At 37.9% G+C, this 27,795-nt stretch overlaps 1 protein-coding gene across 1 annotated transcript in view; it reads left to right on the top strand.

The window, feature by feature from the left end:
* The window catches only part of LOC121329664 (ryanodine receptor 3-like), a 63,559-nt gene that overhangs the window by 23,814 nt on the left and 11,950 nt on the right, over window positions 1–27,795 (top strand). Inside the window, exons 3-15 of the mRNA XM_041275371.1 lie at window positions 1,752–1,859; window positions 2,957–2,977; window positions 8,814–8,828; window positions 9,736–9,810; window positions 11,481–11,559; window positions 12,231–12,343; window positions 13,324–13,423; window positions 14,192–14,285; window positions 18,101–18,175; window positions 18,550–18,706; window positions 23,551–23,715; window positions 25,745–25,866; window positions 26,378–26,558. Coding sequence (XP_041131305.1) covers window positions 1,752–1,859; window positions 2,957–2,977; window positions 8,814–8,828; window positions 9,736–9,810; window positions 11,481–11,559; window positions 12,231–12,343; window positions 13,324–13,423; window positions 14,192–14,285; window positions 18,101–18,175; window positions 18,550–18,706; window positions 23,551–23,715; window positions 25,745–25,866; window positions 26,378–26,558 — 1,305 coding nt within the window. The remainder of the gene's footprint in view (window positions 1–1,751; window positions 1,860–2,956; window positions 2,978–8,813; window positions 8,829–9,735; window positions 9,811–11,480; window positions 11,560–12,230; window positions 12,344–13,323; window positions 13,424–14,191; window positions 14,286–18,100; window positions 18,176–18,549; window positions 18,707–23,550; window positions 23,716–25,744; window positions 25,867–26,377; window positions 26,559–27,795) is intronic.

Here is a 27,795-nt window from a genome sequence, read left to right as displayed (position 1 = left end):
TGTTATATAATAAACTTGATTCAGTAAGTTATCCTTTTCATTATGTATGTTTGGTTTTATCCGTTGTATAATATTAATATAATATAAAGTCAAGACACTTAGACAACACAGGTTATTTCCACCTCCACCGCTTTAGTTAAAACCTGTACATTTTATTTAAAACACAAGTCAGCCCATTTTGAACTGTCATTTCTGCCTCTCCAAATGACCTACCTATTGTTCAATTGAGGTTGCCCATTTGGAGGGGAGGCGCTATTTTTAAGATTAGTCTGTTGCTACCTGCAGTGCATATAAGCATTTCAATGTGGTATCTTATACCACGACTCATTAATTTTGGGTCAGTTAATACATTCGGGATCTTGCTTTACACTCCGCCAATTTAGCGCTGCGTTGCTCGATCTTGATACATGTCCCCCAAAGTGTGGTGATGTTATATCTGTATTGATAATAAAATAGACCTAATGTAATTAATACAGAAATAGTGTTTAGATTATATCTGTTGACACCCTTTCGGATATCCAGTTAATCATTTAATGTACTAGTCAAATACATAATTGACTTTGAATGACCATCCATTAATCCCCAATCAAAATGAACAGTAACCTGTTTAGTGAAACACTGACACCCACAGTTTGGTATTTCCTATGTTGGATTTATTACTGCTTCTACACGACTTGTCTGCAAGTCTGGGGGATTTGTTTTGACTCTTCTTAACAGATTAGTTTCAAGTGTTCAGTAATTAAAGACTATTGTCCCCTTTTTCCACCATCTGTAACTCCATCCAACAGTGGTAAATTGTAATGTGGACAGTGAACCAAGAAGATTGCCATTTACACTTTAGTGATATAATATTATATGCAGATGCATTTCATGCTGTTCAGTGGTAATTGAAAATAATAGGGCTGTCAATGCTTAAGGCACTACTTTAATTACCTAGTTTTGACAGTCTGCCTTAGATACATATAATGCATATAAAACATTGTGATCACCACATGCTAACTAAAGATAGGACAGCTAATTAAAACATCAGTCTTGGTAATTTCCACTAACTCTCTTTCAGTAGCCTTGTCGATCTGATTTAGTTTTGCTGGTTTGGCATCTTTTGCAGCACTCAGGATATACAGTACAGGGCATCATTTTCTGCAGCAGTCAGCTTCATTAGTGAGAGGAAGAGGAATCTTCCTACCCTGTGTTTGTTAAAGCTGAACTATGTCACAACAGGAATAAAAAGGTGTCTTGTGAGGAGGTGCAGCCTTTCAAGTGGTATTGTCTGACAGATGAGGTGCCCAAGCTGTGTGCCAGTCAGCAACCAGAGCTAACCAAAGGGCCACAGACAGCCTTGAGGGCAGCAGAAACAGTTCTTGGTCTTATTAATAAATGTGCGTTTTTTAGATAATAATATTGCAGGATTATTTATTTCTAAATTGTATCAAGGCCAAAATATTATCATCTAAATGCTGTTTATCATTATCAATTTCTCAAAACTGATTTGTACACTTTCTCTTTTCAACAAAAATAGAAATGATTTTAATGATATAATCCTGTTTAAAATGTGTTTCTGAAGAAGGAAGCTGCCTCAGTATTGCTTTTATGCAGGGGCAGGTTGCACAGTCCTGGCATAGTATGAGATTGGGAGCATGCTGATGTACTGTACGATTACAGGTCTGCACATTAGATGAGCATTGTTTTGTAGGGTGAATATTGCGTGGGTTTGCATTGACGTGCCTGCTGTGCTTCCCCTGTCTCTGCAGTATGTTCCTCCAGACCTGTGCGTGTGTAACTTTGTGCTGGAGCAGGCCCTGTCTGTGCGAGCCCTGCAGGAGATGCTGGCCAACACCTCTGAGAGTGCAGGTGAAGGGGTAAGTGATGCGCATGCACACAGGTGTCAAATGTATTTCTCTTGGGTCTCATGAGGTGGCAGCATCAAGCCTTCTCTAGGGTACTCAATGTGATGTTGCCAGGAAGTGTACAAATGTTTGGCCCTTATTCTCTGTCAAAAATGTTGTTATCACGAGTAAAAAAAACAAAAAAAAAAAACACATTTTAAACGTCTCAATACTGACAATATTACAATTTCTAGTTTTCAACACATCATGCATAAAGGGTTAAGTTCTTTGCTTTGCATTCATTTTTTTTTGTGAAATAAAACCTGTTGCTGTTTAATAATCACTAAATTAGTAAGGCCTGTTTGAAAATGTAAATTTTTCATATTTGTTGTCATACACAGGATGTTTGTTACTGTACTGGGTATGTTAGCACACACTAGCTAATGTTGTTCATGTTATGTGTTGCACTCTGTGTTTACCCCTGTCTGACTTTGACTTTAGAGTGTCTTTCAAGTTCAAGTTTCAAATGGTCAAATTCCAAAATAGTTGTGGATTATGTGTTTGGGGGAGGGGGCTAAAAGACAATCCTGAAAATAATCAAAGTCAAAGCTAAACCAAAGTACACCAGTGGGTATTATAGTATAAGTTACTGCTCAACCTACTGAGACATACCATACAATGCTTTATTTTAGTCCCGTCCCCCTCTGTTTGAAAAAAGAATTACACCCAGGCACATTGCATTATTCAAAACATACAGATAAGTTCAGTATATGTTTGAAATGTATTAATTACCATATATCAACTCATTACATATCTTACAGTAATTTCTGAAATCTTTATATTTTGATAACCACAGCATTACATTTACATTTCTTGTGCTGATGGTCTTGATTAGTTCATGGCATGTAAAACTGCTGGTTTGTCACTCCAATAGTGTAGCAGCAATCAACCTTGTGACCTATAGCACAGGACATGATTGGGTACCAAGAACCAACCAAAAGACTACAATTTTTATCTTTTATTGAATTGAGCATTTGAACTTAGTATTCCTTGGCTGCAGCAGATCAAAAGCTATATTATTTAACTTGTTTTTTTTGTTCTATCGTTTACCTTTATTTTATTCATGCTAGCCCAAAGGCCTCGACAAATGGGTATGTTGCTTCTCATTTCATTAGTTCATACATTGTGTACATTATGGAATTGCATGACTGCTTCTGCAACGCACTGGTGTACAGTTCCACTTTCACTTCAAAATGTTCAGGCTCTGCAGAGAGCTGTTTTTTTAAAGGAAGTTTGGTTTAGTATTTTCTGCTGCATCTCACCCATCTTACCCCCCCAGATTTTTTCGTACATTGGTGTTAGATTCCGTCCATTTACTAAACTTTACGATTAAACTTCAATTAAACATTGAACTATATTGTTAAAGTTTGTATACACTCAGATAACCCATATGCGGAGACTACTGTACTACAGTGCCTCTGTAAATCAGCACACTTTATAATCCGGCACAATTCAGGTCCCAAACGATGCTGGATTAGACAGGTTTTACTGTACTGTACATAAATACACAATTTAAGACTAATATAATAAGTCTATAGTGGTAAACCTCATTTCACACCTACCGTATAATCCATGCAGCTGGAACAGGCCAGCATAAATCCACCAATAATGTGTCTGAATGCATGGAAGAATGTTAAAGCACATGCCCATTTCATTTACTGTCTGGAGATGAAGATACATTCACTTGTCAAAGCTTCAACTTGACTGGAATTAAGGTATTCACACTTCAACATCGAAATTATCAGACATTTTCAAGTGAAAGTGCCAGCCGTAGACTACAGAAAGTACTACTTCTTGCTTTTTTGAAATTGTTCTTGTAATACATTTACAAATAAATTAGTCTGAATTCACTCACAAGTGAAAGAGATGTGGTGTTTGGGTGTTGACATAAAACCTCAATCTAACCAGACTTGCTTTTTTTTTCATAACAGCACAGTCCTTCTTTTTAAGTCACAGTTCTTTTTTTTATCTGCTCTTCTCTATCTTCTTGTTTTCCATACTACTGAGTGTGAAAACCCACTAACAGAGTAGGAGTCCATTCTAAATGCGCTCCTCTCTTGGGAGTGTGCCTAACTTCTAAATGGAGCATGGAGCTCGCCATTGGGTGATTGTTGTATCTATCAAACCAAGTTGTAAGACTGTGTGTTTGTGAATCCGTCTTCCTTTTACAGTGCTGTCCATTAGGACACAGTGCTTCTGTTGTCCCGTCTGCCTGCAGTTTGGTGTCAAGGCACTTTCTGCCGATTTTTTAAGTTGTGCTGGATGATTCAATTAGTGAGCCAGCAGCTTGTGTCTCTTGTTCAGTTTGCTAACAGCTACGTTCCCTTGAACTTATTAAATACAATCTTTCCTTGGGATATGTGCGTAACGCAGCATTCTTTACCCTTCAGTAGTGAGTCTGACCTTGGTTCAAAACCTAACTCCCTTTCTAAATAAATCCAGCTAATTGTTTACGGGACTCATTTATAATGCTGGACAAAAATGTGAAACTTCTGCGATACCTGGAGCACATGGTTTCACTGAAAATGAGGATGATGCTGGTTATCTGATGACAGCCTTAAATCCTGTTGACAGCCTTAAATCCTGTTGACACTGTTTTGGCAGGTGTTTTTTTTTACATTGATACACATATTAGTAGAGTAGGTTACTGGTCCATTATCTTTCCTATAGTACCTGAACACTCTGCAGGTCTGATATAGAGATGAATAGGATATAAACTGTATTATAATAACTGATTAATACATTCCACACAATATTTAAACAATTAGCACTTGGGGGCCTGTACAGTAAGTGGATAGCACTCATTTTCATTCAGACAGCAATCCACCAGATCTGAGTCTGCAATATCACAGGGTGCATGTCTTAGCATATTATAAAATATATAGTGCATTAACAATTCATCAATTGAAACAAAGCATTGGGATTTACCATGCCCTGTCTTTTGTATGCTGTGGTTTAGTGAGTCATTACTCAGGTAGGTATATACATTGTAAATGATATTGCGGACATAAGTAAGGCACATCTTCAGTCTCATAAATTCAGATTAATTCAGTATGCAGAGTGCCTGAATTAATCACGAGCTGGGTTTATGTGCAAGAAAGGCACCAATATAAATGACTGTGTTTTCCTAACATCTTTCTTTGTTACTCAAGGACATCCATGTTCTTACCAGTATATGATTTAAATCAGATTCACTCTAATTGTATAAACAGCTTTCAGACTCTGTGACCTACAGAACAGGAAGTGATTGGGTACCAGGAAGCAGCAGCTTAACCTTTTTGCCATGCGTTTCAAAACCTACATGTCCTAAATAAAGCCAATTAAATGTATTCAGGACAACAAACTGGGTTTTCTTCAAGACAAATTGCTTTAGCACACATTTCTGGAGATGTAGTAGGCATACAGGTACAGCATGTACTTACTGTCATGGCTTCAGTTACTGATATTGGTGAAACGACCCTCACTTAATGATTAGCATGGTCTAGCTGGGAGTATAGGTGTATTTGGGAGTTTCTGAAGTCTAATTAAACACCTTGAAGAAAGAAGCGATGAAGTTTTGTTATTCAAGCTGTGGTCAGCTGCTCTCACTGTTATTAATGACTTTCATTTCTGGTTCGTTGGATAGTAGGTCTGCTAATACAGACCTTGTTACTTTCCTGTCAGGTTTTTTTTTTAAACCTGGGAATGCCAGCATCTCGCATCCTTGAAGAAACACAATGAGGATCTGAAAGCCATTCTGTTTTCATTTGTACCTTTTTATCCACTGCTCTCCTGATTGTTGTAGACTTTGTGTAATTATCTTTTGTAAGAAAAGCTTGCTGAAGGAAAAAAAAAACCCAGCACTTTTGTAACATCTGCCAAGCAACTAATTAAAATAAAATAGTTTTATAAATGCATTTTTGTTTATATGCAAAAGTAAAAATAAGAAAAAATCCAAACTGCTGTCCAATACTAATACCATTCCTATACTAAAACTATGATGAAAGTGGAAATATATTATTGTTGCCACAATTAAATTGAAAGAATCGACAGCAGCAAAACCAGACGGTCATTTCAGAAAGATTTCATCAATCTTGTTTCATTGATTTGCCACACTCAGAACACCCTCTGTCAAGGAGCTGCAAAATCTTTATAGAATCTGTCTGGAAAGCCAAGACAGTCACTGTGTGTGTTAAGCAGGGCACACTTTCTGAACAGTTCCTTCCAGACAGCTTATCATTAGGGCTGTATTTCTTTCATGGTAAAATGGGCTTATTTCACGGTTTAAAAACAAGTATTTCAACATATTTCACAGTACGTACTGTTTAGTAAAGCAGAAAAATATAGCGTTGTCACATTCAAAATTGATAATTTTCTCTAGAGCTATTACACAACAAATGTTCTTAAATATTTAAATGCTTACCCTAAAAACAATAAATGTTAAATTATGAAATATTTAGTGTTTTTTTTTTTATCTCCACCTTTTTAAAGACATTCTATTTGACCATCAGTGAATTAATTGTCAAACAAAATATAACATAAATATATGCTAAAATAACAACAGCCATGTGAAATATCCTCTTCTTGCACTGGACAGAGATAGTTCTAATCTTTGGTACAGGTGGTGTCTTTTTTGTTTGACGAAATCCTGCAGTGCTGTGCAGTGTGTTTAATCATTTACTGGAAGCAAACTAAACCGTCTGCCAGGTTCCTAAATGCAGTGTAACAGGTAATGTGTCAATAAGGAAAATGTTTGCTGTATGTATTTAAGTCATAAAAAATATGAATTTTCACCAGGAACTTCATATTACACAGCAATAGGTACATTTCACAGAAATAGTCAAATCCGTGATAACCATGGAAAAAATGCAGCCTTACTTATGTAGAAAAACATCAATTATTTCCAGAAGTGCAGTAGATTGCAAGGCACTGTGAAAACAATCAGACAAACCCCTGATTTTGAAAGGTCACAGTTTATTTGTGTCAAGTAAGTGTAAGTAATCTAGAGATACAGGCAGCAGTCAAAACAACAGCTGGGAGCCATATCCAGAACCATTTTCTTTGATCAGTTGCCCGTTGCCTTTCTGCAGACAGTCCCAGTGCATCCTGTATTTACAACAGCATCCCAGTAAACACAGTCCTGATATTGAAACCAGACAGAATTAGCCGCCGCTTTGCACAGGTTTCTTTATTTCTTTTTGGTGGATCAGCAGGCAGCCCATTTCCCAGGCTTTCCTCATCCCCAGTGGAGCAGAGAGTTGACAAAGGTTACTTAAGAGCCAGTCTGTATTTTGTGGATATGCTCCAACAATGCGCAGCTCTCTGCTATAACTAAGGGCAAACGTTTTGTACCACCCCATAAAATTAACTAAGTTTGCTTCATGAAGTCAAATGAAACCTGCTGAATAATGTTACGCTAACATATTGCATTACATACTACTTTGTAGTTTTCCATATACTTAATGAAAAACTGTCAAATTGAAAGATGTGACATTTTGAAATCTAACAAGTACTGTATGACTTCTATGGCTTCTGGTAGACATTTGCAATATCATTTTGTAATTTCTTTCATTATGTGATGTTAAAAAATAGATCTAAATTATGTTCCAATATAATTTTTGTTTAAATTGTCTCAATCCTAAAATTCGAGGTGATGCAAAACTTTTGATCATAGCTGAACATATGCCAGCCTTGCCCATGAACCTGAATGATCTAAGTACATTCTTGACCAGTTGCTACGTGCTACACTCTTCGAATGCATACCTTACTAATGCTTATATAGGACACTAGAACTTTGATGCCAATAACCACAATTCCAATGATTTGCTGTGCCAGTGGAGAACATTCTAGAAAATATCTTAATTTAGCAAAGTTAATCAGCTCTAAGACCTTGAAGTGAACTGACAAGACCGGATGCATTTAGCAGTGGTGTGCAACTGAGTGGAAGCATAATTATAAGAAAAGAAAGCATTAGTGTTGTCAAAAAAGAATACTGCAGTCCCAAAGCCATGCTCAGTTTGACATTAAAATATTATAAATTACCTTTAGTACATTCTCACATAGTTTACTGTTGTTTACAATGGACTGCTAAAGTAGTTATGGCTTGGGAAGAAACAAAACCATTTATTTTATTTCAAGCAGTTTATTGCTATAATGAAGTTCACCCCTAAGAGAACGTGTGTTCAGTATTTGGGAAAAAAAAAATCCTATAAAAATAATATAGCCATTTAAAGGCTTCATTTGGTTCGGATAGAAACTAATCTTTCAGCATGTTCTGCTTACAAGTGAATCTGTAGAGGTGCTTCCACAAAAAAGCCGATTAGAATTTTGGGATCCTTCGCTCAAGTGACATTAGGGGCGAGATTAATAAATGCAGTAACACTATGCCACCCACATTATTTCCATGGTTTTATGCCACAGTTCAGTCAGACATCCAAACATAGGAGGATACACCCTGAACACAACACTGCAGTCTAAAACTTCAGTAAGACCTCATTTTAAAACACACATATAGGTATATCACACCTGCCTAGTGGGATTTGAAATTGTTATCAGTACTGTACAGTATACATAATTTTTGGTGAAAGGAAAATAAAATGGCAAAGCTAATAGCATGTGAGTCGGAAGGCTAGTTTAAGACGTGTTGCTAGCTTTGTAATGGTTTGTAGTTTTCCTTTTCTAAAAAACAAGCTTTTTTTGTTTATTTGGTGGAGGGGGGGGGGGGGGGTCAGAGCTACAAGATGTTTGGTTCAGAGTCTTTCAAACAGGGTGGTAAAACTCATCAACCCCACACAGGTTTTGTCATTGCCCTACATGCAGTGAATTATTGGATTATATTACCACAAAGACAATGACCAGTTTGATGCACTGGTTTTAACATTTGTTGCTAATTATCTATTGAGATTAATCCATATTGTCATGTTTTCTTCTCTGTTTAATGCATTCTAGAGGTTTATAAGGAAGGTAAGTCATAATTTCCTTCCTGGCTTTAAGTACCACATTTATATTTTAATTGATGTATTTTTGAATGTATATTTTTTGTATGCTGGAGGTTCATGCAGTTACTGGTTAGCACAGGTTATCATTGCAATGCTGCCATGTCATGCATGTAGTAATTTTTTTGTATTTTGCTTTGAAATATGAGCTGGATTCTTAATATATATATATATATATATATATATATATATATATATATATATATATATATATATATATATATATATATATATATATATATATTTGCTATATAAAGTGATGTAAAAATACTAAACTTTAAAAATTATACTTTAGCAATTTAATTATAGCAAACCCTATATGGTTCAGAATTCAGTCAGCATGGATTCCCCAGTTTACTGAGTAAACCAGCAATTAGTAACATATAAAATATATTAGGGACAAAGCAAAGTTGTAGTCTCCCATACCAAGAAGTGGTGCTGCTTGCCATTGTGCAATTATCACAGAAATACACAATCAAATGTTTAGAAAAGCATTGAATTTGTTGTGCTGTTACTCAAAGCTGACTGGCAACTTGTAATGTTTTGTGAGCGTAGAAAACTTTGCCAAGGGTACTGGTAGAACAAAATCAATAGTAATCTTGTGTCACAGAATTTACCTTTTAGTTAAATATGTCTGGATATAAAAATTTTCCGTGAATACATGGTTTTTCTTTTAGTTGTGAATTTTTTTGAAAACATTTAATCGTCTTCAGCCTCTGCATCCATTTGTTTTCTGTTTTTCACTTTTTCTTGATTTCCTTCATGTTTTTAAATCCACATCTTCACCGATGCCACCAGGGGAACTTGGAACTCTCTGCATGAGATAAAATGAAAAGGTTTCATGCCAGTTTTACAGTGATGCATTTTGTCCATAGGCAGCACAAGGAGGAGGGCACAAGACACTTCTTTATGGCCACGCCATTCTCCTGAGGCATTCCTTCAGTTCAATGGTAAGAACTTAAACTTCCCTTTGTCTTTACCTCAATGCTGGCTGGAATTAAAACAAAGATTACATTGTAAGTCATTAGGATCATGAATGACCTGGTAGATATCATGAGAGATTTTTACAATAATAAGATGCAAAATGGAAAATTACCTACTGTATATGGTAACAGTATCCTGGAGACAGTCAGCATATGACATGGGTTATTTAGATTTCCAGAAAGCTTTTGACAAAGTCCTGCATCAAATATTAATTCTCAAACTGAACACAGTAGGGATTCAAGGAAATGCATGCACACGGATTGGTTAACATATAGAAAACAGAAAGTACTGATTAGAGGAGAAACCTCCAAATGGAACAAGGTAAACAGCAGTGTACCACAGGGATCAGTATTAGGTCCTCTGCTATTCCTAATCTACATTAATGACTTATATTCTGGTATAGTAAGCAAACTTGTTAAATTTGCAGATGACACAAAAATAGGAGGAGTGGCTAACACTGATGCAGCAGCAAAGGTCATCCAAAATGATCTAGACAGCATTCAGAAATGGGCAGACACATGGCAAATGACATTTAATAAAGAAAAGTGTAAGGTACTGCATGCAGGCAATACAAATGTGCATTATAAATACCATATGGGAGATACTGAAATTGAAGAAGCAATCTATGAAAAAGACCTAGGAGTTTATGCTAACTCAGAAATGTCTTCATCTTGACAATGTAGGGAAGCTGTAAAAAAGGCCAACAAGATGCTTGCATATATAGTGAAAAGTGTTGAATTTAAATCAAGGGAAGTAATGTTAAAACTTTACAATGCATTAGTAAGACCTCATCTTGAATACTGTGTTCAGTTCTGGTAACCTCGATACAAAAAGGATATTGCTGCTCTAGAAAGAGTGCAAAGAAGAGCGACCAGAATAATTCTGTGTTTAAAAGGCATCTCATATGCAGACAGGCTAAAATAATTGAATGTATTCAATCTTGAACAAAGAAGACTATGCAGCAATCTGATTCAAGCATTCAGAATTCTAACAGGTATTGACAAGTCGACCCAAGGGACTTTTTTGATGTGAAAAAAGAAACAAGGACCAGGGGTCACGAGTGGAGATTAGATAAAGGGACATTCAGAAAATAGGAGGCACTTATTTACACAAAGAATCGTGGGAATCTGGAACCAAATCCCCAATAATGTTGTTGAAGCTGACACCCTGGGATCCTTCAAGAAGCTGCTTGATTCTGGGATCAGTAAGCTACTAACAACCAAACGAGCAAGACAGGCCGAATGGCCTCCTCTCGTTTGTAAACTTTCTTATTTTCTTATGAGATGCTCTCTCTCCAATTGAAATTAAACTTTAGAAAGGAAAGTACAATCAGGTATAACCAACTCAGGACTCAAACACATGGTCCATAACAGTGTGCTAATAGCAAATATTTTAGATTCATGTTCTTTATTATGTGTTTGCAAAAAGTTTTGGATATGTGTCTGTTCGTGGTCAATTACTTTATCACCTGTTTAATATCCTAGTATGTCTACTATTGTTGTTTTGTTGTTTCTTTGCCAAGCTTACAAATTATTCTGTTGTCTGGTGAAGCATCTCAGTGTTACGCAGGCTTCAGTGCACTCCTTCAGTGCTTCACTATCTGATTCACAACTGATAACCTATTTTTGTGTTGCAGTATTTCGCATGTTTGACTACATCAAGATCCCAGACAGACAAACTTGCATTTGATGTGGGATTGCAAGAGGATTCAACAGGTAACAAGCTCTTCTGTTTATTTCCAATGTAACATAAAAGAACAGAGGTCCAAAAATGAAGCTGGAGGAATGCAGCAATATCAAAATACCATGAAAACTGTCAGCTAACGTAACCGTGATACAGTGTTAATGACCAGTGGATTAGCACTTCTCAGACCCAACCTGACTAAAGCAGCTTTGCAGGCAGCATAGTTTAGCAGAGGATTTAAACAGGGGATAACTGACATACAAATTATTTGCAAAGCATTCAAAATGGTTGTAGCCCACCACCTCAGTCGGGGGAATGGGCAGTCCTGTGTGGTGCTCTGAAGTTACGGATTCTGAGCTCTGCAGATGTAACAGTGTTAAACACTTAGTTTTTGTTAGATGTCTAGTATTTTTGTCGAGTTACATGAATGATGCAAACAGTAGTTAGCCTACTATGAAGAAACTATAATAAAATTTGATTAAAGCTTTGATGAAAATGTGTTCTCAATGCCTAACGCCATAATCAGCCTTGAATAATAAACATGTCCTAATGAAAAGGTCATAAAGTGTGTGTGTTATTTGTTACATAGTTTTGCTACCACAACTATGCAGCATCTTTTCTAAAAGCCTTCATGCACAGGTAACAGCCAACAGAACAGTCCATGTGCTGTATTTCATGCCTGTCATTCCCGTGTGCTGTGCAGGTGAAGCATGCTGGTGGACCATTCACCCCGCCTCCAAGCAGAGATCGGAAGGAGAGAAGGTGCGCATTGGTGATGACCTCATCCTGGTCAGCGTCTCCTCAGAGAGGTACCTGGTAAGTTGAGTCCAGTGGAGAGTTCAGCAGTCATACCCCCATTCTGATCTCTGAAACATGGAACGTTTGTCTGGTCAACACTTGTATGAAGATTGGATTTTGCAGGAAGCAACCAATGGCACAGATGATGACCATGATGGCTCTTTAACTTATCATGTAAATAAGCCTGGCTGTTTTAATGCTGGGGTTAAAACGCTTGCTTACAGTGTAGTGATTGGTGGTTTGCGCCCAGCCTACTAACTCTTGTGTCAGCACCATGTTAGGCACCCAAAAGCTGTTGCTTCAGTTGAGATGTTAAACTGAGATCTTGTAGCTTCATGAAATTGCGAATTCACTAAACGAAAACAGCAATATCTTTTCTATTTTAGATGTCACAATTCCTCTGTTTCCTTTCCACCTCACTGCTTGTGTGTATGTGTGTGTGTGTATATGTACTTAAAAAATCAGTATTTCGGCAGCATTTATTACCTTGTTATCTCCTTGTTTAAACTCTCAAGTATTGCCAGAGCCAGCTTGGCTCGAATGAGCCTTGCAAACGGTATTGTTTTTGTTTTAGTTTTATAGCATTCTACAAAATAGCTTGATTCTATAATCTGTCCAGCAGTACTGAACCTGCCAAAAATTGACAAGGTGCTGACAGAGATGCCCCGGCCACATGTACAGGAAAAAGCCTTTCATCTCTGCCTTTGATGATAGCGCTGTTTTTGGAACCAGCCGCTTTGTAAGGACCTACTCAAGCCCATTGGCATGGCCCGACAGATTACAGTTTGCACAACATGCAAAGATATAAATTCAGATGTAAAGTTGGTGTGAATAGTGGACCATAGGGAAGAAGATGATGTCGTTGGCAGCATCTTATGTCATAGGCTGTTGGGAACTGGTTTACAATGTCAGGATATGTTTTAGGTCTGCTCTATGAGGTTATTGCATTTGTTTCCCTCTTTCTGAGGCACTCATTATTCTGTTTCTTTCTCGTCTAGCATCTCTCCACTTCCAATGGGAGCGTGCAGGTGGATGCCTCATTCATGCAGTCACTTTGGAATGTACACCTTACCTGCTCCGGCAGCAGCGTTGCTGAAGGTGAGTCTTCATTAGAAAACACTTAATCACAGCATCTTCTTGGATAGCTTTTTTTGTTTTATTGAACGGCTTTTGCATGACTGTACAAGAAAAGGTCTTGGCCAACCTCCACCTGCACTCTGTGTATAGCGCGTTCTGCCAGTTGAACTTTCACACAAGATAGTGACTACTGCTTGGAAAGCAGTATTGCCAGATATACCCCATGATGTATTGTCAATTAGGTAGTAGGCAAAACCACCACTTCAAATCTTCTGTAATATTAAAAGAATTTAACTTTAACAACGACATGCAAAAACACAGAACCTTGATGTGCTTGTATGAAAGAAACTTGGGTGGAACTTTAAAGGCACAAGTATAGCAATAGTCACATCTCTGGAAGTTAATGCTAGTTTGCTTTTTGCTTTTAAGATTTCCCTTTTTCTTTACCAAACTGAAGGTTTTAATAAAGCCATCACTCATAAGCTTTCCCGCAATCTGAACCTGTAACGTAGTGTTGTCATCCTATGGGGAAACACCACTGACTTGGATATTTGCATCATACAGTAGGCTTCTGTCTATCTACTTTTCGCCTGCCCAGTTATTATTATTATTATAATTATTATTATTATTATTATATTATTATTATTATATATTATTATATATATATATATATATATATATATTTTTTTTTTTTAAGAATGCTTGAATAATACTAATGAATAATACAGTACTGGTAAAATACTGCTTTTGCTTTATCAGTATGCTTACTGAAGATATGATCTTTCACAGGGTACTTGCTTGGTGGGCATGTGATGCGTCTGTTTCATGGTCACGATGAGACTTTAACCATCCCATCATCTAGCCAGAGCGAGGAGCAACAAGGGTGAGTTGTTCTTCCTGTTACACAAAATAAGATAATTTTGCTGTGCATACTACTTCATCCACAACAAGTGATAACATGAAGTTTGCCTGCATGCTGTGTGCAATGCGTGGTCTAGTATGCATTCTGTTGTGGTGAATATTCTTACTTGGGTCATGTTTCTAGTGTAATATACACATCTACATCACATGCTGTCCTATTATAAATACCACAACATACTATTTAGACTATTATAATCCTAGTTTTGTTGGAAAACCATGTATAACACATTTTTTGAAAATGTGTGCCTGTTATACAGTACATCAGACCTTATGGTACTGTGCATGCAGAATTGACAGGATAAGTGACCGTCTTTCTAGACATCTCTTAAGATGTTTGATTTGTAGAGCACTGTTTAACAGTGGAATAAAGCTGTTTTAATGGTATACCAACAGCAACATACATTTGAGTTGTAGGTAGGATACATTAAATACTGTATTGAGTAATTTTTTGTGTGTTTTATCCATAAATTCCTTTCAGAAAATGTGCCTTTCCCCTTGCTAATACTGTACATACCTACTTAGTAAACTGTAACATGGTTCAATTTAAGCCAAGCTAGGTAATTTAAAAGAAAGTGTATGTTTATGTGTAATATACAGTCTAACTTCATTATAACGAACCCCCTGGGACCTGGAGAAATGTTTGTTATATCAGGTTGTTCACTATAATAGGGTTTGGCAATTTACTGTATCAGAGTAATAAAGAAACACCCAAATCAAATTGAGCATCTTTATACAGTGTACAGCAGTTCTTTCAAGACAATTTCACATTGATCAACGTTTTAAACTCTATATTTAAAAGAACAGTAATGAAAAATAAAAAAAAAAAAAAAAAAAATAGTACACTTGCATGCTGAATACAGTAATTATGTGCCCTTTCTCTTGAAAAACAGTGTGGGGGCTCTCGAGTGGCACATCCGGTAAAGGCACTCTGCGTGGAGTGCAAGAAGCACCCTATAGCCTGGAGGTCAGCGGTTCGAGTCCAAGCTATTTCACTGACGACCGTGGACAGGAGTTCCAAGGGGGCGGCACACAATTGGCCGAGTGCCACCCGGGGGGGTGCTTAAGTCTACCAGGGTGTCCTCGGCTAACCACGCACCAGCAGCTCCTGTAGACTGGCTGGGTACATGCAGGCCTGCCTGTAAGTTGTCCAGAGCTGTATGGTCCTCTGACGCTACACCTCTGAGGTGGCTGCATGGTGGGCCTGCTGACGGCACACATTTCGGAGGGCGTGTATGTCCATCTTCGTCTCTCCTGAGTCAGCGTGGGGGTGGCAGTGGTGACCCAAGTTGAAATAAACAATAATTAGGCTTACCAAATTGGGGAGAAAATAATAAAAAAAAAAATTGGCAATTATAGTGAAGTTAGACTGTGTGTGTGTGTATGTATATGTACACTGAACAAAAATATAAACGCAACATGTAAAATGTTGGTCCCATGTTTCATGAGCTGAAATAAAAGATCCCAGAAATTTTCCATATGCACAAAAAGCTTATTTCTCTCAAATTCTGTGCACAAATTTGTTTACACCCTGTTAGTGAGCATTTCTACTTTGCCAAGATAATCCATCTACCTGACAGGTGTGGCATATCAAGAAGCTGATTTAATAGCATGATTATTACACAGGTGCACCTTGTGCTGGGGAAAATAAAAGGTCACTCTAAAATGTGCAGTTTTGTCACATAGCACAATGCCACTGATGTCTCAACTTTTGAGGGAGCGTGCAATTAGCATGCTGACTGCTGGAATGCCCACCAGAGCTGTTGCCAGAGAATTGAATGTTCATTTCTCTACCATAAGCCACCTCCAGCGTCGTTTTAGAGAATTTGGCAGTACATCCAACCGGCCTCACAACAGTAGACCACATGTAACAACGCCAGCCCAGGACCTCCACATCCGGCTTCTTCACCTGCGGGATCGTCTTAGACCAGCCACTTGGACAGCTGATGAAACTGTGGGTTTGCACAACCGAAGAATTTCTGCACAAACTGTCAGAAACCATCTCAGGGAAGCTCATCTGCGTGCTCGTTGTCCTCACCAGGGTCTTGATCTAAGCAGACAGCGTGTATGGCGTCGTGTGAGTGAGCACTTTGCTAATGTCAACGTTGTGAACAGAGTGCCCCATGGTGGCGGTGGGGTTATGGTATGGGCAGGCATAAGCTACGGACAACAAACACATTTGCATTTTATCGATGGCTGTTTGAATGCACAGAGATACCGTGACGAGATCCTGAGGCCCATTGTCATGCCATTCATCCGCCGCCATCACCTCATGTTTTAGCATGATAATGCACGGCCCCATGTCGCAAGGATCTGTACACAATTCCTGGAAGCTGAAAATGTCCCAGTTCTTCCATGGCCTGCATACTCACCAGACATGTCACCCATTGAGCATGTTTGGGATGCTCTGGATTGACGTATACAACAGCGTGTTCCAGTTTTACATGTTTACTTTAACAGCTTGTGACAGGGTGGTGAGTGGTGGGCAGGGAATGAGTCACACACCACGGGTTTTACTCCTGAAAACAACTGTGTTTTATTAACTTCCAAAACAAAAGTACACAAAAATAAAGCAGGTCGCCCTTATACCAGCAATGGTATATGGAAATCCGAACACACGGTGGGTTGCAGTCACAAACAAAACAAACACTCCGATAACCACAATCCTCTGTGCATGAAACTGTGCTCTGTGGTTCTGGTGAGAGTGTCTGTTTGCTGTGCTGTGCTGTGCAGTGAGTGAATAGTGAGTGTGAGTTGGTTCCATGGCTGCAGCTCCCGATCTCCTTTACTCCTCTGCAACATAACAAATACAAACAAATGCAAATTACAGACTCTGGCAGGTTTGTAATGTCTCAGCATAAGGGGAAGTACTTACGTAGCAGTGTCCCATTTGTACTACCCAACTCTTCCCTGCAGTCAGCTCGGTGACAGGCTTTCTCCAATTGCTGCCGGCCCCGTAGCCGATTGCAAGGGATTTGCTACACTCTTCAGGCAAGATGTCCAACTTCCTGTTTCCGCTTACTGTCGAGTTGACTAGTCTACGGGGAAACATACCGTCCACCTTACACAGCACCCTTTCTGGTCGGGAGGGAGATTTGCAGCTTAGATTCTTTCTATCTTTGTCACACTGCTCAATACACAAACAAAATGTATCACTTCTTAATCAAGATCTATTCTAATAGCGTTTCAGAATATAACAAAAAAAAACAAAAAACATACAAATAGGAAGAGCTTATTCATAAAATAGCAAGGAAGGAGAGAGCGATTTCATTGGCCAACAAGTGTTTAACCCTGTGCAAATACAGTAGGTCACCATACCAGCACAGTTTGGAGCTTTTATAACCAATGCCTTATTAATTTGACATCCGATTCAGTTTTGCAGGGGTTGGGTGAGGTGGGAGGCTGTCGATTTATAAGCACTATAACACCCAGGATTTTCAAATAAGATCCAGTATCTGCATAACTAGACTGAGAACAGTACCCATGGGTTTGTGGACACTGGACCATACTTGACCCCCCATTGGAATGTTGTTTCTTTTATACTGTAACCCTACTCTAGTCAGCCTGCCTGAGATTCTCTATTTCAGATTTGTCAAGCACTTCTAATTACTGTGCTTGCTTATTAAATAATCCCTTGACTGTACTATGCACTTACATGCCTGCCTGTGCTTTATTTCATGGTATTTTGCAGTAAGCTTTCAAAATGTGCTGATACTTTTACTTGCAAATAAATGAATTCAGCTGTGTTCTAAGGTGTTGACCCTTCCACTATGCCTGCAGGATAGTAAACTATGAAGCAGGAGAAGCCGGAGCCCGGGCTCGATCTCTGTGGAGGCTGGAACCCCTTCGGATCAGGTAAATCAAACTGGCCTCTTCCGCGTCTCCTCTTCCCCTTCGGATCAGGTAGATCAGTCCCATCTGCTCCATACACCAGCAGGAGTTAATGCAACAGAACAAGATTTATTGGAGTTTTGAAAAGGGTGACTTTTACTGTAGCTGGTCTATGTTTCTACTAATATGTGAGCTGTCACATCCCATTAGTTCCAGTGAGGTCATACCTGCTTCACTTTAGAAGGATATAGATGATACTCACTGTAATTAAAATCTTTGTGCTGCAACAGCCTGGAGAAGGATTTCTTGATTGTTTAGTCAGCAGGACAAGTCCTGCTTGTTTCATTAATCTGAGTGGTCTGTGTGGTGCGATCATCAAACTGGATGTTTACTTGCAGTTGGAGTGGAAGTCACATTCGGTGGGGTCAGCCCTTCCGTCTTCGACACATCACCACAGGATACTACCTGGCCTTAACGGAGGATCGAGGTCTGGCTCTCCAGGACAGGGAGCAGTCCGACACCAAAACCACATCCTTCTGCTTCAGACCATCAAAGGTAAGGCTGGTGAAAGAGGTGTCATAGAGGGTAAATACTTTGGATTTGTCTCATTGGTTGATTTGATCCACCTGTACCTGCAAGGAGAGGCTGTAAAATGCTCTATGAATCTTGACTTATCCTTGTAGGGTATAGTTTGATCAAATCACCCCTTTGACCCTATGGAATGAGCTTTCTGATTTGAACTAAGTCCTCATTTACTTTTGTCTTCTATATGTTCACTGGGTTACCTGAACTGGGATGAGCAAATATAGTCCTATGGGCCAATCCACACAAGGTTTAGCACAAATCATTTCTCTGGCTGCCATCTTGGTTGTTCGCCATTTTTTTTTGTCTTTCTGAACTTCAGAAATCAGGTGATATTTTGACCTTTCCATATTCAGCTGTGGAACCGACTCGAACCTGCGACGTCCAGGCTATAGGGTGCATCCTGCACTCATGCGCCTTTACTGGATGCGCCACTCAGGAGCCCCCATTCCATAATGTTTTTAAGGTTCTCAAGTTTGTAATTCAAGGATAATGATATTTTATCAAGGTCTGTATGATCTAATAACATATCTCTCCATAAAGATAAAGCTTGTGGGCTAAATTCTTTCCAAGAAAGTAATATAGCATTTTTAGCAACCAAAAAAAAGAAAGAATACGTGTTTGATTTGTTTTTTTCATTGGAAGTATTGAGGTGTCTTCAAGAATTACAATTTGAGCTGAAAATGGGATATTATAACCCAGTATTTTAGATAAACAGAGTAAAATGTTTTCCCAGTAAGGTTTTAATTTGGAACTCCACATCATATGTATTAGTGATCCTGTATTCTTCACATCTACAGCATCTATTTCAATTAAATTCAATTTTTATTTTTATATATCACTTTTTGCATTTGGTCACCACAAAGCGCTTTACAAAGGCAAAAACAATACATATTACTGAACAACAGTAAGCATTTAAAAAAAGAACAGAATAAAAACAAAACAGAATATATAAGTTGTATTATAAAAAATATGATTTTAATCTAGATGAAAAAATAAACATCCTTTAAGCCACATGTATGCAATAATTTAAACTGTATTGATCTAAGTTTTGCATTAGGAGAAGATGATTTTATATTCCAGGTTGTATGCCAGTTCTCCTCAGAAAGTGTATCTTTAATATCAAGTTCACATCATTTCTGAAGGTTATTGTTTATTGTGATGAATTACGTGTTATGGCAGTCTCTTATTTTGGTTTAAAGTTTAGTTACAAATTTGTTTTGATTTAAGGGTTAAATAAAAGTAATTCCAAATATTATTAGAACCATGTGTGACAGGATGGCCGTGAGTGGCGACGTCAGGCCTGATACAAGAACAGAAAACACAACGGCAGTACTGCATGGCAAAAAGACGGCTGTGGCGCTGTTTACTAAAGAACAAAAATAAATAAAATATTTAAACAAAAAAAACACTGCTCACAGAGCGAAAATAAATAATTAAACAAAACAATTCACGAACACAAATAACACTTCTGGCCAGTAGCCTTCACGGTTTCTTTATACTGTTTTTAAATTTCTCTCTCGTTCCTCCCCTGAACTCCCCACCCAGAGTGCAGAGAGCGGTCTGTATTTATCTTGATGGACATCTCCCAATTAATAAATTAACTAATTACACTTGGGAGATGACCACCTTCTGCACAAGGTTTTATCGTGGACGGTGCTACCCATCCACAATACAAAACGTAAACAAACTACGGCTTCTCGTCATCATTTCTAAATACAATACATTTTGGGAGTTTATTCAAATGAAGTCAGAGAAAAATGTGTTAATTGTCTTAAAATATAAGAGAGGAACACATAGGCAATGCATATGCCAATTGGGGCATTTTAATGGTTTCTATCCTATCCTAAGAAAATGGGGGTTTATTCCAGAGATCTGATTTAATCTTAATTTTGTTTAGAATGGATTTAAATTATCTTGAAACATTTTGTCAGAGAATTTAAGAATGAGAATACATATTTAATACCCTCAGAGGGCCATGTAAAGGGATAATCAGCATAAGAACTTGAAAACAATGTTTAGATAAAGGAACTGCTTCAGATTTTTCCCAGTTTACTTTGTAACCAGAAATGTTTTCCCTATTCCTTCTGTACTCGACGATTGATGAATTTTAGCTGCAAGTGGTTCAATTACTGTATTAAATAACAGCGGTGAAAGAGGACAACCTTGCTTTGTTCCACGGGAAAGCTTAAATAGTTTTGATGTATACAGTCCTACCTGATCAAATGCTTTTTCTGCATTTAAAGACATAGCTATTGCTGGATCAGAAGTGTTCCTGGTAATAAACATAAGGTTTAATAACTTTTCTGAGGAAAATCTCGCTTTTAATAAAGCCTTTTTGATCAATGTGAATAAGTTTATCAATAACGTGTAATCTGAAAGTTAGAATTGTACTAATAGGATTTTAGAATTGGTTTGAATTAAGGACATTGAGCAGTAATTCCAAACATACGAAGAAGTCTTTGTTAGGTTTGGGAATGAGGGTTATTAGTGCTTTCTGCTTGGATGGGGGAAGATTTTTTTTTATTTTAAATGATATCAAAAACTTTTTAAAAGTGGTGAAAGAGAGAATCAATATGCATTTTATAGAATTCTGATGGAAAGCCATCGTTCCTTGGGGTCTTACACCATGGTAAAGACTTGATTTCATTCTTAATTTCATTTGTTGTAATAGGTTTATCTGGGGATATTTTATCTTCTGTATTTAAGTGATTTAAATGAAGGTCTTTGAAAAAAAATAAAAAATTGGTCTGTAGTGAGTTGAGTAGATGAACTATATCATTTTTTGCAGGGTCTGTAGTAATAACATTTGATTCTGATTTAATAGCAGGAATTTTTATATTTTGTTCAAGCTTCCTTAAGCTATAAGCCAATAGTTTACCTCAATGGTCTCCTTGTTCGTGATATTTCTTTTGTATATTCAAGTAATTATGCCTCTTTTTCTGTAATTAGACTAGTTAATGAAAGTGTAGTCTTAGTTAAATTCCTATAATTAATTGAAGATTGGTCTTGTCTAAATGTGTCTACTATTTTTATTTGTTCTTTTAATTTATTAATTTCTTCAATTTGTTTCTTTTTCTGTAGAGAAGAATAATAAATGCACCTGCCTCTTAGAAAAGCTTTCATTGTTTCCCATAATAATTTAGGGGGAGAAGATGATTGTTTATTGACTGTCGCAATTTCTTAAATTTTTTATCAAGAAATTCTTTGAAGTCTTTGTCTTTAATAACAGCTGTGAAGTCTCCAATGCGATTGTTTTTGACATGGCGCTATGGATGGTGAAAATATTATAGACATGGTCTGATATATGAATTACATCAATTTTAGCATTTAGTACACCTTTAATGATAGATTTTGAAGCTAAAATCATGTCAGTTCTATTTGTGAACAGGTGAGAAAAAAGTATAATCTAATTCAGATGGATTAAGTAATCTCCAGACATCAACTAAACATAGTTATTTCACCAAATTCTGCAATGCTTTAGATGGATTTGAAAGGTTTTTTTTATAAGATCTATCAAGATGTTCATCTAGAACTGTATTAAAATCTCCTCCTATAACACAACAGATGGACTTCCATTGACATAATGTATCAGCTAGAATGTTGAAGATTCTTTCAGATCAGTATTTTGTGTAAACACTGGCCAGACCTAATTCCATGCCCCCCATTTTAATCGTGGTGGCGATAAATCTTCCTTCTTCATCTTGATCAATCAAATGGAAATGAAGTGTCTTATGAATTCAAGTTAAAGCTCCTCTCACTTTGGAATTATATGAAGAAGAAAAAACATGGCCTACCCATCTCTTTTTAAATTTTGTGGTTTCTTCTTCTATTAAATGTGATTCTCGAATTAAAGCAATGTCACATTTTTGACTAGAGAGGGAGGAGATAAGCTTGTTCCTCGTAATTGGATTTTGAAAACCCATAATATTCCATTACTATCTTAATATTAGCATCGGGATTACCAGTAGTCATGTATGATAATAATCTTTAGGGATGCAGATACAATTACATGTGTTAATTTAAAAGGGTTATATTGTTTGTTTTGCTATGTGTCTAATATTGTGAATATCATCATGGGTATAAAGTAGTTTTGACTGGATGTTTAATTCAGAACAGAACAAAATCAATACTTGAATTAAGTACCAAAAGTTAACTAACAAAAAAGTACAGCTAAACGATTCAACAGAAGTCATTAAGGTAAGTAACCATAACTAATACAGCAAACAATGAATCTAAAAAACCAACCAGAAAACATATGCAGGATCGTGAGGCTTAGTATAAATCTGATGACCCATCAATGTCTTTGTAAACGTTAGCTAAACTACCTAACATACTTGCGTAGATTAATAGTTCATAACTCCTGTTAATACTTTAAATAATAATAAAAGCAACTGAGCTTTTTACTTTCCCTCATACATAAATAAATCAACAATAAACACGCTATAAACGCTAGTGAGCATTTGACTATTGTAATGTTATTCTAGATTGAACGTCTGTTGGGGTTAAGCTAAATTAAATGTGCCAATGTTTAAAAGATAAGGGGGGACTCCCTGTTTTTTCTTTGTTTATAATTGAGTCATTTGTCAGGATGTGGTCACCTATTTCACTGTCCTTGCTACAACAGATCTCCCCAGCAAATGTCTCATCAGCAGAATTTTAATGACTTCCTTAATACGGCCCCCCAACAGTTTGACGTAATCAAAAGTTTGATTTGAATAAGGCTCTGTTTTTCTGCTTGCTTATGTATTATTAACCATAAAATGTGTGCCCTCATCTACTCACTTTGTGCATCCATTTATGTGTCCGTCCCACAGGAAAAACTGGAGTCCAGCCCAAAGCGGGATATTGAAGGCATGGGGATAGCTGAAATTAAATACGGAGATTCAATTTGCTTTCTGATGCACGTGGACAGCGGACTGTGGGTGTCCTACCAAGCTCCGGATGCCAAATCAACACGTCTGGGACCCCTGAAAAGAAGGGTGAGTCCGACATGAGCTTGTACATTATGCTGTGCGTGAGCTGTGCATTTCACAGGACAGAAGAACATGCAAGGCTGCATCAGCCAATTAATCTGCAGTGCTGCTGCCCTAAGACTTGGAGTGTGGTGCCCAGCGCTGATGTAGACAATGTGTTAATGAGAGACGGAAGAGCTTGTAAAATGCACACTACTCTTATCTCAGTGCCTTTGCCAAACAGAAGATCATATTATCTATAAATGACTTCAAGGAAATTCCTCAGAATGACCTAGCATCTCTTGTGACTTTGAACACTCTGTAACCTTATTATCCCCGCAGTGGATGAAGTCCCTGGTGACGGGGATATACTGTAGTTGAGGGTGTTCTAGGTTGTTGAGATTATTTGATAATGAGGGGATTTGACTTTTTAGTAACATTATTTAGCATACGTTGGTGTGTTGCATAAAAGTTGCATCTGCATATACATTGATGTGTGCTGCCATCCTAAAGATACTCTCTGCACATAAGTGAGGTTTTCATTGACCTGTGTGTGTAGCATGTACAAGAGGAAGCCCCTGCAGGTCTGCCCATTATCCTCTGTCAATTGCGTCTTTGCGTTCAGAATACCATCCCACACTGCTTTAAAACGGTACAATCCCAAACAAGCTGTGCCACCTCCATCACTCTCTTAGTCCCTTTGGTGTCTGGTGTCCCTTCGGTGAAACTGGACTCTTGTGGTGCTAAGACTTTCTCACGGATCATTGCTCAAATGCTTTGGAATGCTCTTTTCACATCAGAGAAATGGGATCAGGGCCAAGTTTAAAATTCCAATGAAGAGCCTGTGCAATGGAGGTCTTTAGAACAGCAATGAAGTTCCTGTGATTTCCTTTCAAGACTGCTGACACCGCAGCTCTGGAAAAGCCCATCTCTGCAGAGACCACCATAATATAGCAGGGGCCACAGCAGCTATGGTGCATGATATTGAATTAACTGCTCAATATAACTGCAGTGTGAGGAGGTGTCAAGTTGTTGCAGAGAAAATGCTGTGTTCTGTCCATTTAAATGTTATTAGAAAGTATCAGCACAAAAATATCAGCACATTTAGTTTCATAACTTCATAACCCTGTGGCCAAAAGGTTTACCCTATAGAATTAACTCATTTTGCTTCATAAAGTCGAGTGAAACCTGCTGAATAATGTTACGTTAACATATTGAATTACACTTTGTAGTTTTCCTTAAACTTAACAAAAAAATGACAACTACTAAAAATTGTGACGTTTCGGAAATCTAACATGAAATGCTGTACTACTATTATGGCTTCCAGTAAACTTTTTCAATATCGTTTTGACATTTCTTTGATTACATAATGTTAAATAAAATATCTAAATTATGATGTAAAATAAAAATTCCAAAATATGAAAAGCACTCCTTTTCATTTCATTTCAGTCTGAAGATTTTCCTTTAGTCTCTTAGGACCTATTCCCTGTTAAGTTCCTTTTTCAATATAGACACAATTAAAGTAATTGTAGCTGCCACATAGTTCCAGAAACATTCTCCGCCATGCACGTCCATTCATTAAATATGCCTCACATGCTTCAGTTTTTAATTAAACACATTTTATAGCAAATATTTTAAAATATGCTATCTGATGCTACACTAGGTCAAAGAAAACAAGCCATGCTTTTCGACTCTATTAACTTTCGACTCTATTAACTTCCATTTCACCTGGAGTTCAAATGCAGACATGCAACTCAAGGATGAGGTGTAGAAATGTAGAACTTCCTTTAACCTTTTTCAGTACAAGATATCATCACATTTTAGACCTATGTAGCTAATGCTACGATTTATGGGTTCGCTACAATTACTTTAAGTGGTTCTGTGACATCGTAATTCACGACAGCAGACCTCACCTCAACTCCTCCCTACTCTCCCCACAACTGCCCTTTTCCCTGAACTTGGTCCCTGGTATTTTACAGAACTGTTCTCTACCTGTTATAGTTACTTTAAGTAAACCTTGACATGGCTCACTGTGTCCTTTCCCTGTTCTCTCTAGGCTATACTTCATCAAGAAGGACACATGGATGATGGTGTGGCGTTACAGCGCTGCCAGCACGAAGAATTCCAAGCGGCGCGTATCATCCGCAACACGTCAGAGCTGTTCAGTCTCTTTATCAGGTAAAACTGACTGTGCTCAAGCCAGTTACCTAATGAAACCTACTGTACAGGCTAGACAGTGTGCGGGAAGGAATAACAATAACAAATGCAACTCCCCTGGGTATCGCAGCGTACTTGTCCAGCAATGAAAGAAAGGGGAAGAAATGAAAAGTAACATACTGTAGTGTCAGGGTAAAAAGCCTGAGGGTTGTAGCCCGATAAATATGTCTTAAGTTAGGCAAGGTTAGCATGATTCAGGGAAGATTGTTAGAAGTGTCATTCACTGTGCAAGATCAGGACTCATTAGATCATCACTAGCATTAGATTGCTGATTGAGAATTGTTACAGGTCAATCGAGGTACAGAGCAAGTTAAAACAAACCATAGTGATAGACTTGATTGTGGCATTAATCTAGGTCATGGTCACCCATTTCTATACTGGATTGGTTCTTGCCTCGGACTGACACTGGTAATTGTGGTGTTTGTTATTGTGAGGTGGGTTTTTCACCTTGTTGTTCTCCCACCTGCTTCAGAGACCTGGACAGTCTGAGTGGAAAGAACCGAGTCTCTGTCACCCTGCCTATTGAGGAGGTTATGCAGACCCTGAACGACCTTATTGACTACTTCCAGCCCCCGGAGGAGGAGGCGGCGTACGAGGAGAAGCAGAACAAGCTGCGCTCGCTGAAGAACCGGCAGAACCTCTTCAAGGAGGAGGTGAGTGAGGCTGGGCAGGTAGGGCAGGTAGGGCTCCAGAGTCACGTCCTGCCAGTGTGGGACTAGGGCAGTGACAGGCAAACACAAGCCAGTTCATTGTTCCAGCCATGTCCTTAATCCCAGTTAAATACTTGACAAGCAGTTAATCATCTAAAAAGTACATAGAGCTAGTAAAACAGTTCAATTAAAACTTACCTGATACAGCAACTAAAAGTAACAATACCTACAACAGAAAGTACTGCTCTTACTATGTAAGTGTCACTAACAACGAGTTACTACAGTGTACAGAAGAGTACTGTTCTTAAAAGTACCAGTAAGTCTAGTATTACTAAAACCAAAAGGGTCATTACAAACTGCCATTGTAAAAATAAAAATTTATTAAAAAAACTTGGTACAGAATAATACAAACTCTGTTCCTTGTGTCCTAAAGGCTCTAGCTTGTTCTTAGCAGGCCACTGCTTTCTCTCAGTTGAGTGAAGAAAGCCCCATGACACTTTTGAAGATGATTGCAGGTCAGTTAGGGCAGTGCGTGACCTCACCAGAAAGCCAATTCAGTTTCTTTAAAAGGATTGAATCTGGCCAATCTATTGTACCTTATTATTTCTCACAGGCAATACATCACCAGCTGGCCTGTCTTCACTCTTCCTTAAAAATCCGTCTTTTACATTAACACTGTAATGAGCTGATTAATAAGACCCCCCTCGCTGGTCCCTCAAGAGTTAATAGCATGCTGTACACCTGTAAAGGCAGTTTGTAGCATGTAAGACCCTGTCTAGCAGATATTTTATTCATCACTTTTCACAGCGATAATTAGGCCAAAGCCCTAATTACAAGTGGTTTGCTTAACCTACCTATCTGTCATTCTAAGCCATCCCAATTAGTTTTGTTCATTCTAGAATATACGGTAGAACGTTTTTTTGTTTCAACGAAACATGTACAGCTAGTTTATCCACAGTTTTCAAAACCTAAACCCAAAGCAGAAAATATTAGATTTAAATTGCACACTGTAGCCAACCAACCAACATTATTTTAAGCGTGGCCTTACCATTTGTTTTGTTTTGTTTTGTTTTTTGTGCAGCTGTTGAAATGTTACTTCTAACATTTTTAAGACATGTATTATTTGTAAATTAAGTGGCCAGGTAAACACATTACAGTGCTTCACTTGCACGCAAGCACATTTCTTATTGCATTAGGGAGGTTGCTGTAAAATTGCAGAGAAATGCAGTCCTGGATAATT

Source organism: Polyodon spathula, chromosome 17 (genome assembly GCF_017654505.1).
Source record: "Polyodon spathula isolate WHYD16114869_AA chromosome 17, ASM1765450v1, whole genome shotgun sequence".
Lineage (NCBI taxonomy): Eukaryota > Metazoa > Chordata > Actinopteri > Acipenseriformes > Polyodontidae > Polyodon > Polyodon spathula.
Note: the sequence above shows the minus strand (reverse complement) of the source record. Positions and strands in the feature narration are given on the sequence as shown.